This window comes from Onychostruthus taczanowskii, unplaced genomic scaffold (assembly GCF_017590055.1).
Source record: "Onychostruthus taczanowskii isolate IOZ18803 unplaced genomic scaffold, ASM1759005v1 scaffold35, whole genome shotgun sequence".
NCBI lineage: Eukaryota > Metazoa > Chordata > Aves > Passeriformes > Passeridae > Onychostruthus > Onychostruthus taczanowskii.
Window position 1 is genome coordinate 5,107,693 of NW_024500905.1, and position 16,603 is coordinate 5,124,295.

At 41.7% G+C, this 16,603-nt stretch overlaps 1 protein-coding gene across 2 annotated transcripts in view; it reads right to left on the reverse strand.

Moving 5' to 3' along the window:
• SRGAP1 (SLIT-ROBO Rho GTPase activating protein 1) overlaps positions 1–16,603 on the reverse strand; it is a 138,944-nt gene that overhangs the window by 71,438 nt on the left and 50,903 nt on the right. For both annotated transcript variants that reach the window (XM_041411324.1, XM_041411325.1), the window contains exon 2: positions 301–496. In XM_041411324.1, the coding sequence (XP_041267258.1) occupies positions 301–496 (196 nt within the window). The remainder of the gene's footprint in view (positions 1–300; positions 497–16,603) is intronic.

Here is a 16,603-nt window from a genome sequence, read left to right on the forward strand (position 1 = left end):
TCAAGCTTTTGGAGCTCTGCATCTCTTCTAGACACTGGCTGTATTTTGGGTGGTTTAAAATCCATATGGTAGGTTAGGGATAATATCTGTGCAACTTACCTTTTAAGAAACTGAAACTACTTGTCAGAAGCTGACATGAGTAACTGCAAGGAGCCACATCAACGCTAGTATTTAGGCATGCTCTACCTTCAACTGCAAGGAGAACTGCTATGCTGCTAAGCAGGGGTGGAAATTTAAAACAGGCTTTTGAACCAGCAACAGATACAATATGGGGGCGATGGGCAAGCAGGTTTCTCTTACTTGTACTGCTGATGATCCTTTGTACTCCTTGTTTTTGCCATGAACCTCTCTGCCAGTTTTTCCAGGTTTCGGGAATACTCCATCTCTATTTCCGACTTCTTGCGGAAGAAATCCTGCAGATCCTGAAGAAGCTGCACTCTCATTTCAGTCTGCTGCTCCAGGCATTTCTGTTGCTCAACGAGTTGAGCTCGGATCTCTAATGACAGAAACAAATACCCACTCAGGTCAGAGAGCAAATTCATTGAGTGTTACCAACCCAAATTACAAACACTCCAGTGTACTTCACCCTCACAGCTACACCAGCTGGAGCTGGATTTCAGGTCCCGTGGTGGGACACAGCAGTGGCAGCTCTCACTTCTGCCACCACATGTTTAACGCCCAGCATCCTCCCACCTGTGTCTGTCTCACAAACAGCTGTGACAGGGGCTCAGGTGAGTCTCCACCTTCCTCTCCCATCCCTCTTCTGGCCTCTGGCACTAGCACAGCATTCCACTTGGAGTGATCTCCTTGCAGAAGGTGGTGCTGCCCTGAAGAATGGCTGGATAAACAAGCACCCTTTGGGCCAGGATCAGCCTGCTGACTGTCAGGTGCTCTATCTTCATGTACAGCATGGAAACAACCTTGTGATAAACCCTGGAGGCATTATCCATTGTGACTGTGCACAGGTGAGCTTCCATGTCTGCCCTATCTCTGCCAGGGAGGGAACTGGTGTACTATACACGCATGCAGTAATGTTTTACAGCAAATATAGAGGAAAACATGTACCTATACTTAGAGACAACTATTCGAAATTTGTACAAGGTTCCAGAGACTATAGTGTATTTTTTAGTATTTAAAAAAATCATTTTAGAAGAATCTCAGTTTAGAAAAGAATATATGCTCACAGTTCTCTTCTAGAGTAATAAGGAAAAGCCTCCAGATATCCCACCACTTTTTGCCATATGCAAAATTACTATGTAATAGGGTTTTTATTTTAGAGATTTCTGGGGTTTTTGATTTTCTTTTCTTTTGACTGGCAATTTTTTAGCACTTTTATTTCCTGAGTGCTAACCAGTTAAATACATTCTGAGAACATTTAGTCTAAAAAGATTCCTCTGGTTCTTTAGAGTTCATTTCACTTTTGTCAGGTGCCCAGGCACTCCAATACTGTGGAGTAAAAAGAGGAGTAAACACTTCCTGACAATAATATACGTGTATATTTATTACACAGTTTAAAGCTATAATAAGGATTTATCTACAGCAAAACATCCAGAAGTGATGTCCATGTAAATGCAAAATTGTTGTGAAATTTTACTTGATTCTTAATGACGTAACCATGCTGTGGGCAAAAAGATCCTGGAAATCTTCAAAGCCCACAGCACAGTTTGAAATAGAAGAGCATTCTAAAAGTCATACTAACATCACACGGAACTGCAAACCACTAAGCAGCAATAACATTGCAAAAAATTATCTGATGCAACTAGGATCTAATCCATCCTTACTGATCTTAGAGCAGGTATGAAGGCAGAGATCTACTCTGCTGGGATTAAAATATGTGTGTATTGAAATAAGGTAGTACGAGCACAGGAAACGGTTAAACCAATATATTTGCTGGAGAGGGAGATACTGCAGTATTTTCTTCCAGATCTCCTGTGAGCTACCAGCTGCTGTGTTAATCATTAATGAGACCATCCATTTTTATAGTCTGGGAGGTGAACCAAAAAAATTCATGGTTTGGTTTTCACTTCATTTCAAATCAGTTTGTTGGAAAAGAAACCGTGCCTCCAGCAAGGATGAGCCACTGTAATACAACACTGTATCAATGACATTCATGTACACAGAGGAGAAAATCACATTGGAGCTGGAAGGTTAACAACAGAAATAGACACTCAAGACCACTTTTTTAGGTGTCTACTATGTTAATATTGCAGTCATGGAAAAATCCTGTGTATGGGGAACCAGCTGTAGAGACCCACTGGTCAGAAGCAGCAATTTTGTCTGTAAGCTGGAGTTTTCACTGAATCCAGATCCATGTACATGGTCACTATACTTCAGCTGTCTCCCTTTCCCACTCAAGATTTTCTAGCAGTTACTTTGAAAGCAGCATTTTGTACAGAGCAACTGTGTTCTGATTATTTTGTAGGTCAGTGTACCTTGCTGCTATAATTCTTCATTTTTAGGCAGGCTTTTACCATAGCAACAAGAATGAGAAATTTTAGAAACAGGACTATATGAATAGAAATGCAAGAAACAATGAACAACGGACAACAGATAAAATATGAGAAACTGCCTTAGCTTTTTGATGCTGTCTGGATTTCCAGTGGACAATAGTGGCTTCCTTCAAACTTGTGTTTTAGAGAACAAAATTGAAGCATGATCTATGAAAGCTGATGGAGAGGTACAAGGTCTGAGTAAGGCTGGTAAAATTAGGGGCTCAGGGGGCTGCAGCTTTATAAAGGGAAGATTCCTAGTTTCTGGTTATTTGAGTCTCAGCAAAGGGAAAGAACATGTTGATTCCAACAGGCTAAGCCTGTGGCCTCCTGCTGGAGGAGAAAAAGGGGAGATGTACATCCCACTCGTGCTAGCTGACCACAGTCAGTCCAGAAGCGACTTCAACAGCAGTTCTCCTTCCAGACTTTCATGTCATTCCGCTCCTCAATTTTTAAACTTTTACTAATAACATGTGTAATGCCATACTGGCAGGCTGAGGATATGACAATGAATAAGAAATCAGATCAGAAAATATTGTGATTTCCATTTTCTGATGAGAGCAATGGATTAAAAAAAACCACAACCAACCAAACAAACAACAATAAAACAACAATAAACCTCCCGAACAAGTACTGGCATAACAGGCAGGCAGCCTGAGCAGCTGTGTGTGACAAAATCACAACTGTCCAGGTGCTATTAACTATAATAGACTACCCATTACCTACTGCTACAGAAAAATGCACCAAGGCAATGCTATTTTCTTTAACCAGTTTACATATGCGATTTCCCTAGGGCAAGAAAGAGTGGCATGGAAAATTGCTGCACTGTATTCAAAGAAATAAAATCAGCATAGTGCAAACTCCATAGATACAGAAACAGGGGCAGCAAGTAAGAGAGGGGTGACTGTCTTTACTGTTATTTTGCTGGCACATTTAAATTCAAAGTTGAATTGGTACCAATTGTAATGGGCAATGATATTGTCCTATTCTGCTCTGCTGAGTGGCTGATGTCAAATTGCCAGGCTATTTTGTGACAGGAAAAGACCCGTTTAAACCCCGGATGAGTTAACACCTTCTCCTTCTTTCTCCTGGCAGCTTTGAGTCAATGCTCACTGGTTTTCTGGCCAGGGGCAGGCTCAAAAAGAATCCTGTCCATTTATACTGCAGCTTGAACAGACTGAGATCACATCAACTGGAAAAAAAAATTAAATCCACCCTACACTTTGTCCAATATCTGCATACAATCAAAGTGAGGAAATAGTTAATGAGATGGCAAGTAAATCAATAAACTGAATAAAATTTTATTTCTAAAGATTTTTATGCTATGCCCTCACAGACACCCTCCACCAGAATTACTGCAATAAGTATAAAATTAGATTTTGTTTATGCCAGTTTTGAAAATGTAACTCTAACCTTTCAACAAATTTTTATTTCCTTGACAAGTGGTTAGATCTGTGCACCATACAAAGTAAAAAGAGACAAGATTATAGTTGCTTTGAAAGTTAACTTTGAAAGTCAGAGCAGATGAAGCCAAACTGCTGATATCACCCAAATCATAATCAGAAATAACTCATCAAGGTTACCTCTCTGCACACAGTACATTATTACAAACAGTGATTTATGTAGCACTGCTATGTTATGTAGTACATAACCCTGTACTACCCTGAGGAACACATATGGAACCAGTGACAGGCCAGTGTCCCCCGTGAAGGAACCTGTGAAGATACACTACAGTGTGACACAATCATAATGCTGGCTGCACACCAGCATGGAACGAAGTTCTTCACCTTCACTTCCACACACAAAAGCACCAGACTCCACCAAACATCCCCAAAAAGTCAAAGGAAAGCTCCTCCTGACCTCAGTAGCTCACAACTTGTAAACACATGGTGTTACCCAGATTAACCCATGGACAGAGCAGCAGCGCTGCCCTGCTACTGCACTTCCCACCCCATCCTTGCAGTACTGCAGTGCTCCAGCCATGCTGCACTAGGCTATGCCTAAGCCTTTCACACCTTGGAGACCTTTCAGATCATCACAGACTCTCTTAGCAACACTCGAGCAAAGCAACTGTAAAGAATGCTTCATGGTGCTACCAACACACCTGCCTCCAGATGCTTCCTGCCTGAGCCACTCCAGGAGCTGATGCAGCCTGCCACTCTTAGCTCCCATTTAACTTTTGCGCTTGCAGAGCAACCCTGACATGGGCTTTGGTGTTTGCTGAAAGCTCTGGAAAATGCCACAGAGCAGGACATGCCTCCCCAGTCACCCCCCTTGGCTCACAAGCCTCCCACCCACTGCCTCACCCTGCCTGGCAAGGAGCTATATTTAAGTCATGATTACCATACACAAACTATGCAGACATATTAATCCAGGGGTATTACTAGATTATCATACCAACAGCCTTGAGGCCTCACCCTTCAAAAGATCACAAAAACAAGTAACTCAACAGAACTCTGAGAGTACAGAGGCTCTCACAAGACATAGTTATGTTTGCAGGTTTTATCTCTTGAGTAACCAGACAAAGCTGCATCACCTCCCATTTTTCTCCAAATGTCTCCTTCACAAAAACAGCTAATTTTAAATGTCTCAAAAATGTCTCATCAAATGCACTAAAACCTATACATGGTATCTTAGACTTTGCATTTCTAAACCATTACACTTAGTAATTTTTTTTACCCCACTGAGCTATCAACACAAGTATCCTTCATTGTCATGCCAATGATATCCAGATCATACTTCACAGGAAAAGATTCAGACCTTAAATTCAGCCTAGATATCATCTGGCGACCAACATGCATTTGTAATTAAGCAGCTATTGCAGCATTAATCATCTCGCAGTTCCTCCTTGAAGACACTTGAGTCTTATATGCCTCTTATTGTGCCCTAGTTATTTAGCATGAAGAATTGCTCATGTCTACCCCTGCTGTTAGAAGCTGGGGTGCTGCAAAAGGGGACTGATCATTTCAGTTTCATTCAAACCTCTGCCTTTGTAAGGACTTGGTATTGGCTTGTCAAGATGAGCAGAGCTTTGGTCCTGCTGCATGCAGCTGGTCAACATCTGCAGTTTAGGTTTTGTTTGAGCAAAGTGCTTATCTCCAACCCTCTGAGGATGCTGCCAGCAGAGAAATTGCAGCAGGAATCACTGAGAGGGGCCTGGAGGTGTCCCTGCGCACGTCCAGTACTCCTTAATGCCATGTCCCAACAGGGCGCCCACACTTCCCAGGGACACTATTATTCCTCTCAACAGACAAGAAGATAAAGACAGTGAGAGGTATCACATCCATGGTGGGTGCTCAGACCCAGCTGCCAATACGTGTCTCTGAGATACACAGCCTAAAGATGCTAGTGCTGTGAGGTTTTTATTTCTCAGAGACTTGGCTAGAAAGCTATTTGAGTATTTCTATGACAAATGGCGAGGGAAGCTCTGTGGTCAGCAGGGAGTCTGGCTCACACTCTCTCCCAAGTCCTTGTTGCCATTTTCTTTGACCACAAGCAGGAAAATCCACTTCAAAAGCCAGGAAATTCCAGCAGACTGACAGCTAATGAGAGATGCTGGGGTAAAGATCTTGGAGGCTGATGCAGAAATGCCTTTAAATAGATCATGAGCCTGTACCACAACATTAACCTTCTATGACAGACTAGGGGAGATCACTTCCCTGTGTTCAGCACGTAAGAAGTGTGGCTGCAGAGACAGTGACGCCTTTGAGCTTCCATAGGCAAGGCTTTTGTGGACTTTGTTCTACCCTGACCCCCATCAATTTCACTTAGTATATTGAGCATACAGCTTTATACACGTCACCATTTCAAGTGTGACCTCTGCTGTGCGCACCCCAGCATTAAACTTAATGTTTGACTTTGTGCTATTTTCCAGAGAACTCATTTCAGATTTTTTGTTTGTTTGGGGATTTTGGGGGATGTGCTTGAAGTTGCCTGTGACAGATCACGTATTCAGGCTGTAGCGTAGAATTGGATAGGGAGAGAGAATCACTTCTGCTATCTGAAGGGCTGTACAAAGAGTCAGCAATCTGAAGCCCCTGTTGACATCTGTCAACCTCTTTAAAAACTGTAAACCGTATTCATTCAAGCACTTTGGCATCCTTAAAGATAAAAACCAATCCTTGTGCAGCCATTAGGAGGAAAGCTGGTGTAGAAGCCATTTGCAGGATGCAAACAAATTTTTTATGGGTCACTTCACTTGTCCTGCTTAAACAAAGGGAGCAGAGAAACAATGAATCCTCTCCTTGAAGCTGAAAATTTCATTCCTATATATTCAAGCAAACACACTTCTGTCTACTGTAATCACAGACTGGGCAACAACATGTGCCTATGCAGAATCCTGTAACTGGGGGATCCCAGTGGACAGGATTCAAAAAGAGCAGCTGTATTAGGGCACCTTCCAGATCCTTTTGAAATGAGAAGACATGTCTGGAAAAGCCAAGAAAATCTCTAGATGTAGAAGAAGAAGCTTTTCTTCTTGTTGTTCTTGGACTAACGCCCTCCTGCTATTCACAGCCACAGCTGCTGGTCACTTGGCTGCCTACAATCTGAGTCTAAATGGAGGGCAGTATGCCAGCTCATGACTTGGCAGGACACTTTTGCCACAGTGCTGCTGCCAAGTGACCATGAATTCAAGCAGGCAGTCTGCCTGCACCGCGTTTTGAGTGCCACTGCTTTCGTGGCAACTGCTCCTTCGCACGCATAACTAAGTGCTGGCACTATGTCCTACCAAACCTTGAGCCTGCATACTCTGTCCTTGTAGTCACAGGAGCTGGGACTGAGGACAAAAAATTCTGTCCCTCAGAGGAGAAGGAACTTCATTTTGCTCAATAGTAAAAGCTCAGCTCATCCCAAAACACTGCCAACTAGAAGAGCAGAACAAAGGGCAAGATGCCTCCTCTGCGTCAACAGTCTGATTCAAGATCTTTCACCAGAGTGACCAGCCCTTATCTCCCATGGTGGGAGCAGATACTCTCCCAAAATCCAACTGCCCCACCTCTAGATGAGCAAATCAGTTCTGCAAAGAAAGACAGAGAGAGAGAGAGATAAAAAGAGTTCATGCAACTGTCTGCCAAGCAGACAGGTGATCATAAAGTAGGTGTCTGAAAACCCATTTAGAGCATCTAAACTGTCAAGTTAAAACTGTCAAGTTAAAACTAAGGGAAAAGTTATTCTGATTCTTCTTAAGGGCTTCGATCATCCTTTTTTTTATGCTTTATGTTTAAGATACCATGAGCCCTTCCTTGCAGTCTTAAGTTTTGGGCACATGAGAAATTTAAAAAGAAATCAGTATGCCCAAATCTTTCTTATCTTCTCACCAATGACATATCTGCCAATAGAATAGAAAAGTGACTCATGGGTCTTCTTGGAAACATTCCGTGCACAATGTCTGGGAGGCCTGATTGGCATCAGCACTCCATGAGACAAAAAAATCCACACAAACCAGGGGGTCCGGTAGGAAAGAAAACCCAGACTATCATAATCCAAGCAGTAATGAAAACCTAATACCCTTCATTAGCTTCCTTACTTGTAAACTGGGTGAAATCAGGTGGAATTTCTGCCTCAGCTGCTGCAAGGCTAAGGATGGAGCTGCCTCTGAATAGTGCAGCAGTATCCACTCTGCAACAAACACTGCATCACTTGTCCACTAACACTACCCTCAAATGACTCCAGTCTTAGTATGGGTACATATCCTTTACCTCCAGAGAAGCATAAACCTCCTGACCATACAGATGTGAGTACAGATTGCATCCAGACCAGCACCATTTCACTTTGTTAAGTTCTACTTATTTGTCACAATAAAACCCTTCCTTCCTTCTTAATGTCTTGGATGGAGAGCTGACAAGTGAAAACATCTGAAGGCTTCTTCTAGAAATGAGATGTTGAGAGAAGTGCCTTTTCTTGAAAAAAAAATTAATTAATCTGAACCTCTGGCAGGTGACACAGCTCTTATAAGATGAGAGTTTCGCTGGTAGAAGTGCAGGCCAGGAACTCCTGCGCAGCAGGATAAGCAAGAAAGCATGAAATCTGCACATCAATGAGATACAGCATCTCCTGTACACTATCACTGTGATAAAACTCAGAAATTAATAACTAGAGAAAATGCCCTCCCTGCATCCTGTGAAAATGACTCTCCATGCATGGCACATCTCTAGGAGGTCAATAAAACATTTTTAGGATGACACACACCCTGCTGCATGTCATAAATAAGAGCATGCATTTGACCTAGCCATGATTTTCAGTGACAGCTCTTTAAGTCCCAAGGTGAAGTAACAGTGCAGTTAAGCACAAAAAGGAAACAGTAATCTGTGCTGCACACCAGCATTTTACCCACATCACTTTTCAGTCCAACCTGACATGCAGTAAAATTCTTTCACTATTGCTCATTTAGCTTTGATACATTTAACTCCAACTCCCCAGCTTAATACATTGAGCACCTTTGTATTTTTCTTTTAAAATGAATATGTATTTTTTTCTGCAACAGATCCATCATGTTCCTCTTCTTCAGTGAGACAAACAGCTACACCACTGAGATGCCTCCAACATCGGTTTTAAAACTTTTTGTACATAACCCCTGCTAATTACTCACCTGAGTACATCTCTGAAGTTACTGAAGGCCCTGTGTACCCCAGCCCACCAACTGGGGAAAGAAACTGTCTCAGGCAGTTTCATGCCAGAGCTGCAGAGCCTGCTTTGGATGGTGGCACACTTGTGGGCAGAGCATTAGCTCCTGCCCACGAGCACGGAGCAGGACAGAGCATGGACAGCCCTGCACCAGAGAGGCAGCAGCGGTGGATCAGAGCTCCTCACTCACCCACCCAGTGCTGAGTGAAGGATGGCATCTACCACCCAGCCAATCTTTGAATGAAATTCTATCACCCTGCTTCATGCTTCTTGGACAGATTTAACTGTAAAAGTGCAAGTCTGGCTCAGGAGTATGTCTGTCAGACCAGATGGACCTTGATCTGAATAATTTTTTAGTAGAGACTTGGTCTAAGTCTGCAAAACCAAAGCCCCAGTGAGGGATTACTGGTCTTCTGACCATGACTATGATATTATCCAAAAGTAAATTTCAGTGTCTTGTCTCATTTTCACATAGCAAATAATACTGAATTTGACTCAGCAGAGGATTTAAGACACAGGGCATCATGTTTTGGAGAAAAAAAAGTTCTGTATAACAAACTCTGAACAGAAAATTTGTATTTTTACTAACTAAACAAAAGAATAACCTCCATCATGATGGAATTATTTATTCTGTCTTCAGGGGTACTAATAAATGTAAAATAGATAATCAGATAATCACCATGCTGGTTGATTATAACTATTATACGAGTAGAAGTAACAGACAGGCATTTTTATATGTCACTTAACAAGATTAGATAAATTCTGCCACACTTCAAGTACATTGGTTTATGTACTGCTCTGATTTGGTAGAAGGTGTAATGCCTAAGTGAGAAAATAAAATGCCTACCTCAAAGGATGGTTTTGAACCCAATTACTTACAGCCTCAAAATCCACTAACAGCAGCTGGGAAAAAACAAATACTTCACTGTCACAGAGCAGATTCTTTCTGCTACAGGGAAGAACAAATTGGATTGTGGACCACATTTAATTAATTAAATTTATCTTCAGTTATTACAGTAGCAGGAGAAGAAAGCTCCCTGCCCCTCCCCCCCCCCCCCCTTCCTGCAAATTTATCTTTTGTGCCTGACCAGTCTGTTGGTGTCCTGTTGTGGGGGCTCCACTGAACAATCCACTATATCAAGGGTGCTCTGACTACCTTGATCATGGGCGTGTACCAACAGTGTAAGAGAGTTGAATCCTTTATTATAATTGGAAAAAACACTCCCTCCCCCCCCCCCCCCCCCCAGTTTCCTGCAAATCAGAATAGAAAAAAATATCCCGTGAGACTGTAGGTAACTGTTGCTTACTCACTCAACAGTAAAATGAAGAATAGTATCTGCTAGTAAATGAACTCTGGGCTAAAATAATTTGCATACTTCCAGGTCCCCTGGAAACAGTCTTCAATCTGTCAGAAGTTTAAAAAAAAAGAAAAATATCACTCCTGTTTTTTTAATGCGAGGAAATATCAGAATGAACAAAACTTAAAGCTCATGATTTGTAGAACCCAGTATCTGCATTAATTCACTGTTTTGTGTATTCCGCAAATGTTTCTCTCCAACAGATATATGGGTGATTAGGGTTTCCAGCAGGGCTTTGCTGATTGCTGAATGGAAGCAAAGACACCAAAAACAGCTGTAGGAAACGGATGTGCCACTTAGGGCACCTTCACTGAATGGCCAAGGGATTAATGCTTCACATGCTTAGTTCAGAATTCCTTTATAAAAAAGGGCCATAAAACCCCTATCATTGCCTATGTTTTTGGCCTATCTCCATTTGGAAATAGACATTGTGGTAGCAAAAGCTGCACTGGAGTGAGTAAAGGAGAACAGCAATGGGCAGGGCAGCAGGTGTAGGTCCTAGGCCCTTTCCCTGGCTAAACTGAAATTGAATCTTGATGTTTTGTAAGCAAGAAGTTCCAGTCCTGAGAAGCACATCAGCAGCCATAGCACCTGGATGGCAAAATGGTAATCTGTGAAAACAGTTATTCTTTATTCTGGGAAAAAAACATTGTTTGGTAATTCACAGAAGGCTGTGCATGACTTAGTGAAGAAATTAAAGATGTGACATATACAATGGAGAAATCTCCATCCTGTAAGAAGATCATCATCCAACCATTAGCAAAATACTAGGGACCTTTTTTGAAATAATGAATGCAATAAACACAGATACCAACTAGGGGAAAAAGCAAGGGTAGTTGGAAGGGCAAACCAGATATGCCAGCAAGCAATATGAATCTTACACGTTTCTGACAATTTGCCAAAGGAGGCTTTATCCTGTGTTAAGTTTTCTTAATCAGGAATACTCTGAATACTCCAGATACTGGTTTTACAACAGTGCTATATTTCCAAATGTTTACTTTAGGGACCCTTTTTTTTTTTTTGTTTGTTTGTTTTTTTTGGGTTTTTTTTTGTTTTTTTTTGTTTAAACCAAAGATGAGTTCGAGTCAGTCAAGAGCACTGGAAAATAATTAAAACAGAAGGATAAAGTAAAGACCAAAAAGTTGTAAATTGTGGCAGTGCACATCTAGTAGGCCAGATGAACCCAGGACTGCAATGGCCAAACTGCTGACAAGAATCTGTCCCCTTTGTCTGAAAGTGGCTGCTGTGACCAAAGGGCTGGAGAGCATCTCCTGGAAAGGGCATGGGGAGCAGAGAAAGATGCCAGTGTGTTCTAGCAAGCAAATTGCTACTTCTGCCTAAGTTACTGAAGTTCACATCAGAAATATTTATAGAACAAAGACAGGTAGAGAGATAAGGAGAAACCAGGTCAGTTCCTGGAAAAGAAAACTACGGTGGCAAGCCACTGGAGTTACTTAAGCTTATCAACAGATAGTGGATAACTTAAACCCAGCTGACCTTCAGTTTCAACTTACCAGCAATCCTTCGCCTCAAGTTACCTGCAGTCCTTTGCCTCAAATTATTCTATTCCTGTTCCATCTAAAATCTATCAAAAAACCTTAAAGAGCACAAAAATATAGACAAACCAGTTGAAAAGCATTTATTTTTTCCAGTTTCTGCAAAATGTGCATTTTCACTGCAACTTCCTTTCTGTACCTCATCTGTCGAGTACAGCGACAGTGCTTACTGAAGCATCAGTCCTGTCCTCTCTGCCTGGATAGACATTTTCATCTTAGTGCTAATCTACTGCTTTGTCACTTTGGTGATAATCTGTCGTAACCCTGACATGTGAAAATCACAAAGAAAAGAAGACTACCTTTGCATGAAATTCAAGTTGTCCTAGTTGACTCAGTCTAAAACTGTAGATTACTCATGTCCAAGCTGGGCATTATCTAAAAGACCCCATCTGTGGCTTCTCTATAGAACAACAATCATTTCACAACTAGCTGCACCTTCCTCAGGACAGTCACACATAAGCCAGCTCCTGCGTCCAACTCCCCACACACCTGCTCTGTGCTGAACACAGTGCCAAGCTCAGGCGAGACTGCAGCGACGTACATCAAACGCCAGTGGTGAAACCACAGCAGCCTGTGGCTGACTGCCCACTCTACAGCTGCCACGGCCTGTTTGTGGGTGTGTTCAGAAATACTGCTCAGAAAGGTACAAGACTATTACTATAAATTTCATTCCACCTTCGCACAGGGCTGCAAACTGTATGATCATGGTGTCCCACGCTGTATTTCTAAACACACCCTTACTACAAACAGCAAGGTCCAAATAACAGGAGTCCAAAGGCAAGTTACAAATTCTAAACAAGTGTGTCATCAAAACTTGGAGATGTATTTTTACTTGTTTACAAAAACTTTCAGGTTATGAAGAACAAGAATAAGATAGTCAACAAGAATAAGATAGCAGCTGTGAAAGGGGTTTGAGCAACATTTACTTCTGTCTACTTTGAAAGAGAAAAACCAGAACTCTTTACCTAGAACGAAAAGCAAAGACAGTAAGTGCTCAGTATTTAAGCATTCTGCAAGTTAAGCCTTTCTGATGATGCACTGTTCCAGGTAATGGTTCTTCCCTGTCTGTAAAACCCAGTTTCATTGCAAATAAGCATTGGCTTTAACCAATGAGGTCAAAAATTGAGAAAATAAAGAACTTCAGGCATGAAGAAAGGCTTGTCAGAAGACTCAATAGAACTGTAACACCCAGATGAATCCAGCTAACCTCAGCAGGAGCCCCCTCTTCCAACTTCCAAACAAAATTAATTTGCTTGTAGAGCAAACAGTCCTGCCCAAAACTGTGTCAATCATGTGGAAATTGCTTGCAAATATTGAAATCTACCAAGGTGTTACAACTAGACTTACTTTTCTCCCCTAGAGTTCTATTTACAAAATTGCTTTAGAGACAGGAATAGGCAAAAGACTCCCTTGGTCTGGAAGACCACTGCACATGGTACCCAGCCAGGCTGCTGAGCTCAGCCTCCTTCTCCCAAAGAGCTAAGCAAGCTTTTTCTCGTTTCCATAGAGAGAGTCCTCTAGCCACACAGGTATATTGCATTCTGTAAGGAAAGATTCAGACCAGAAAAGCCAATAGCCTGAACAGAAAAAACTGGTTGTAAGCCAGCTTCCTAGGAAAAAGTTTTCCAGCAGACCTACAAGCAGTTCACACTGAATCCAAACAAGCTGCTTGAGCTCCTCAGAGTGGGCGGAAAAGCCACCCAGAATTAGTGTAGTCTCTGACGAAAGCAACGTGATTAGATGGTAACAGAAGACCTACCCCATGTCCTTTGAGTGAGAAGCACATCTGCAACATTTTAACTCTGCTGAACAATTAGTTGTTTCTTGAATCATCACTAAGGCTAGAGGTAAAAACGGCACTTTGATAAAACTGCACCAGAGTTCCATTTCAGAGTAGGACACTTAGAAGTTTCAAGATCCTTCATCTCAGAGCACCTCCTCATTGCCATCCTTTGTCAAGGGCATCACTCAGATTGACTGCCTCTGTCCTTCAGGTGTTTTGCTGGGAACACCAAGCTGGAGAGCGTGCATCTCCTGAGCACTTAGTGCAGAAGTACTATTGCCAGCGCTGCAGATCCACCCATATTTTGCAGGAAAAGGAAAGACACTTTCACAGCATATCTTTACCCGCAAGGATGCAAGCACTGTGAAGGCAGAGATAATTTAAAATAAAAAAAAATCAAAACAAATCAGGAAAACCCTTAAGCACTCTGATTTAACAAAGGAGAACACATATATTCCAATTCTAAAACACCTAATGATTTTAATTTAAAGCTTCCTTCCTCTGCAAAGTTTCAGTCTTTTAATTTATAAAAAGCTTGTAATTAAGATGTAAACGAAAGTTCCAAACCTTGCAATTTCCTGCGCTAAGGAAATTCTGATTCTTTTTTTTAATATGTCATTAGTTGGTTTGATTTAGACACAAATTTTATCATTTAAATCTCCAAGCAAAAAGATCTACACAACTGCTGCCAAAGGAAATTTAAGGCAAGAAATAAAAGCTTTCAGTGACGTTAACAATAAGTGGATCCAGGAGAATAAGCAGCCTTGCAGAGACTGCATCTGGCAGCGGAATACTTGACAAGACTCTCAGCATTCTCCTGAGTGCCAGACTTCTTCCAATTTGCACCTTCAGACCTATGCATTTGTTCAGTGAATATAATAAGAAAAAGTGCTGTCCTTGTTCCTTGTGTTGCCACACAAGAGCATACTTCATCAGCTCAGTGCAGTGACACGTTTCAAGACAGTCCTATAAGAAACCTGCACTCATTAGCTATGCAAGAGAACACACTGTCTGGCCAGTCACTGTTCCTACAATGCCAAATACACCTGCCTCTGATCTGGGCTGGATTCACCACCACCTGCATCCTTCCTATGGATTCCTTTATGCATGGCTGACTTCAGGATGGTGCCCCCATGCAAATGAATCCAAAATTACCTTGGTAACAGTTTCAGGTCTCCTTTCGAAAATGGATTTTTGGATACCTTCACTGTATTCCTACTGCCCTATATGGACATCCTGATAAATGCTGCTGTAGCTCAAGAACCTCTGCTTATGTTCTCTGAATGCAGGGAAAGAGGGATAGCAAGAACCTTAATTGTTCGGGGGTAAAACAAAACCCTTCCAGTATCTTTTTAGACAGGCACCAGACAGCCATGTACAACACACTGGTTTGAGGATGTTCCTCTCTATTTACCAGGATGTTTTACTTTGCAGGCATATGCTCCCTCTGTATTCCCCATATGTTTTTGGGGTTCTTAAAAGAAAAAAACTGGAGGAGCAGAATCATTTGCTCCATTGCAGGCAGCTTACATGGCAAACATTTGGATGAGCATCAGAGGACAGAAGAATATGCTTTGATGAATAAATGAGATTTTGAACTGAAAGACTGAAAAACTCTTGTACAAACACAGAACAAGATTTTGTGACATTAATGACATTCCTTATTAAAGAATGTAAACAAACATCATATTACAGGTGTGCTACTTCAGAAGAAATATAGTAAAGGCCAGGTCACTTCAGAAAACTGTACCTTTTCTGCATAAAAATACAGAATATTGCATGGTCTTCAATACGAGACATCCATTGTTAAGGTCTGGTCTAGAAAGCCATTTACAGCTCCCAACAGCAGCAGCATTGATCAAATGGATGGATGTGCAGTCATGCTCATTCTTGTGTGGCACAGAATGAGGACCTTTCTATCAAACATGTCCATCTAAACTTCAAACCTCTGTCTGACAAATGCTGCACACAGAGGAACAATGTGGATTCTGTGTGGCATTAGGTATCCCATGCCATAACTAACGCAGGAAAGACAGGAGCTGCCTGGGTGAGGATGAAGACAGGACAAATTTAGCACCTGGGAAATAGAGATTTTATTCTCAGTTTTTGCTAGATTCTCGTGTGATCTGAGGAGATGTTTTGCCTTCTTCTGTGACAGAGTGCAATAAGGCCCCGTACCTTATTCACCCAAAATGTTTTTGTACCATAATTTTTTTAAACTTTCTTAGAAGAGAAAAAGAGCAAAGAAGTGGGTTGTTGGGTGCGTTTTAGTAAGTGATACTCCAGTAAGTTTGATTGTTACAGAGGACCTAAAGTACTTTTTTTAGAAAGCACTTTTAAATGAAGAGCTCAATATGAAGCTGTCTAAGAGCGGCTGCTGAGAATAAAAGCAGAACCTTCCAGTTTGACAGGACTGTATTTGGCTGTGGTTTCTCTATCACGGGCCACTTCTCACTGCCTAAAACCCAGGCAACCTCAGACAACAGCAGGGAGGCAAACCCAAGCTCTGACATTCAGATAAAGCACTGAGGGGAGAGGATGAGTGCACCTTCGTGTTCTGGAAGCAAGATCTATGTGGTTCTTTGAGGAAAAAAGAAATCCAGCAGAACAAATACCCAACAGGCATCCTATTTACTCCAAGCACTATTAAAAATTAGAATTGTTATTAATATTATAGCAAATTTAGTATCACAAGAGAGCAGAAACCTTACTGCCTATCTCTGCACTTGCTGTTAAACAGTTTCCATCTGACCGCCCTTTGCACAATGCAGAGGTGCAACTTAAGCTGACCTA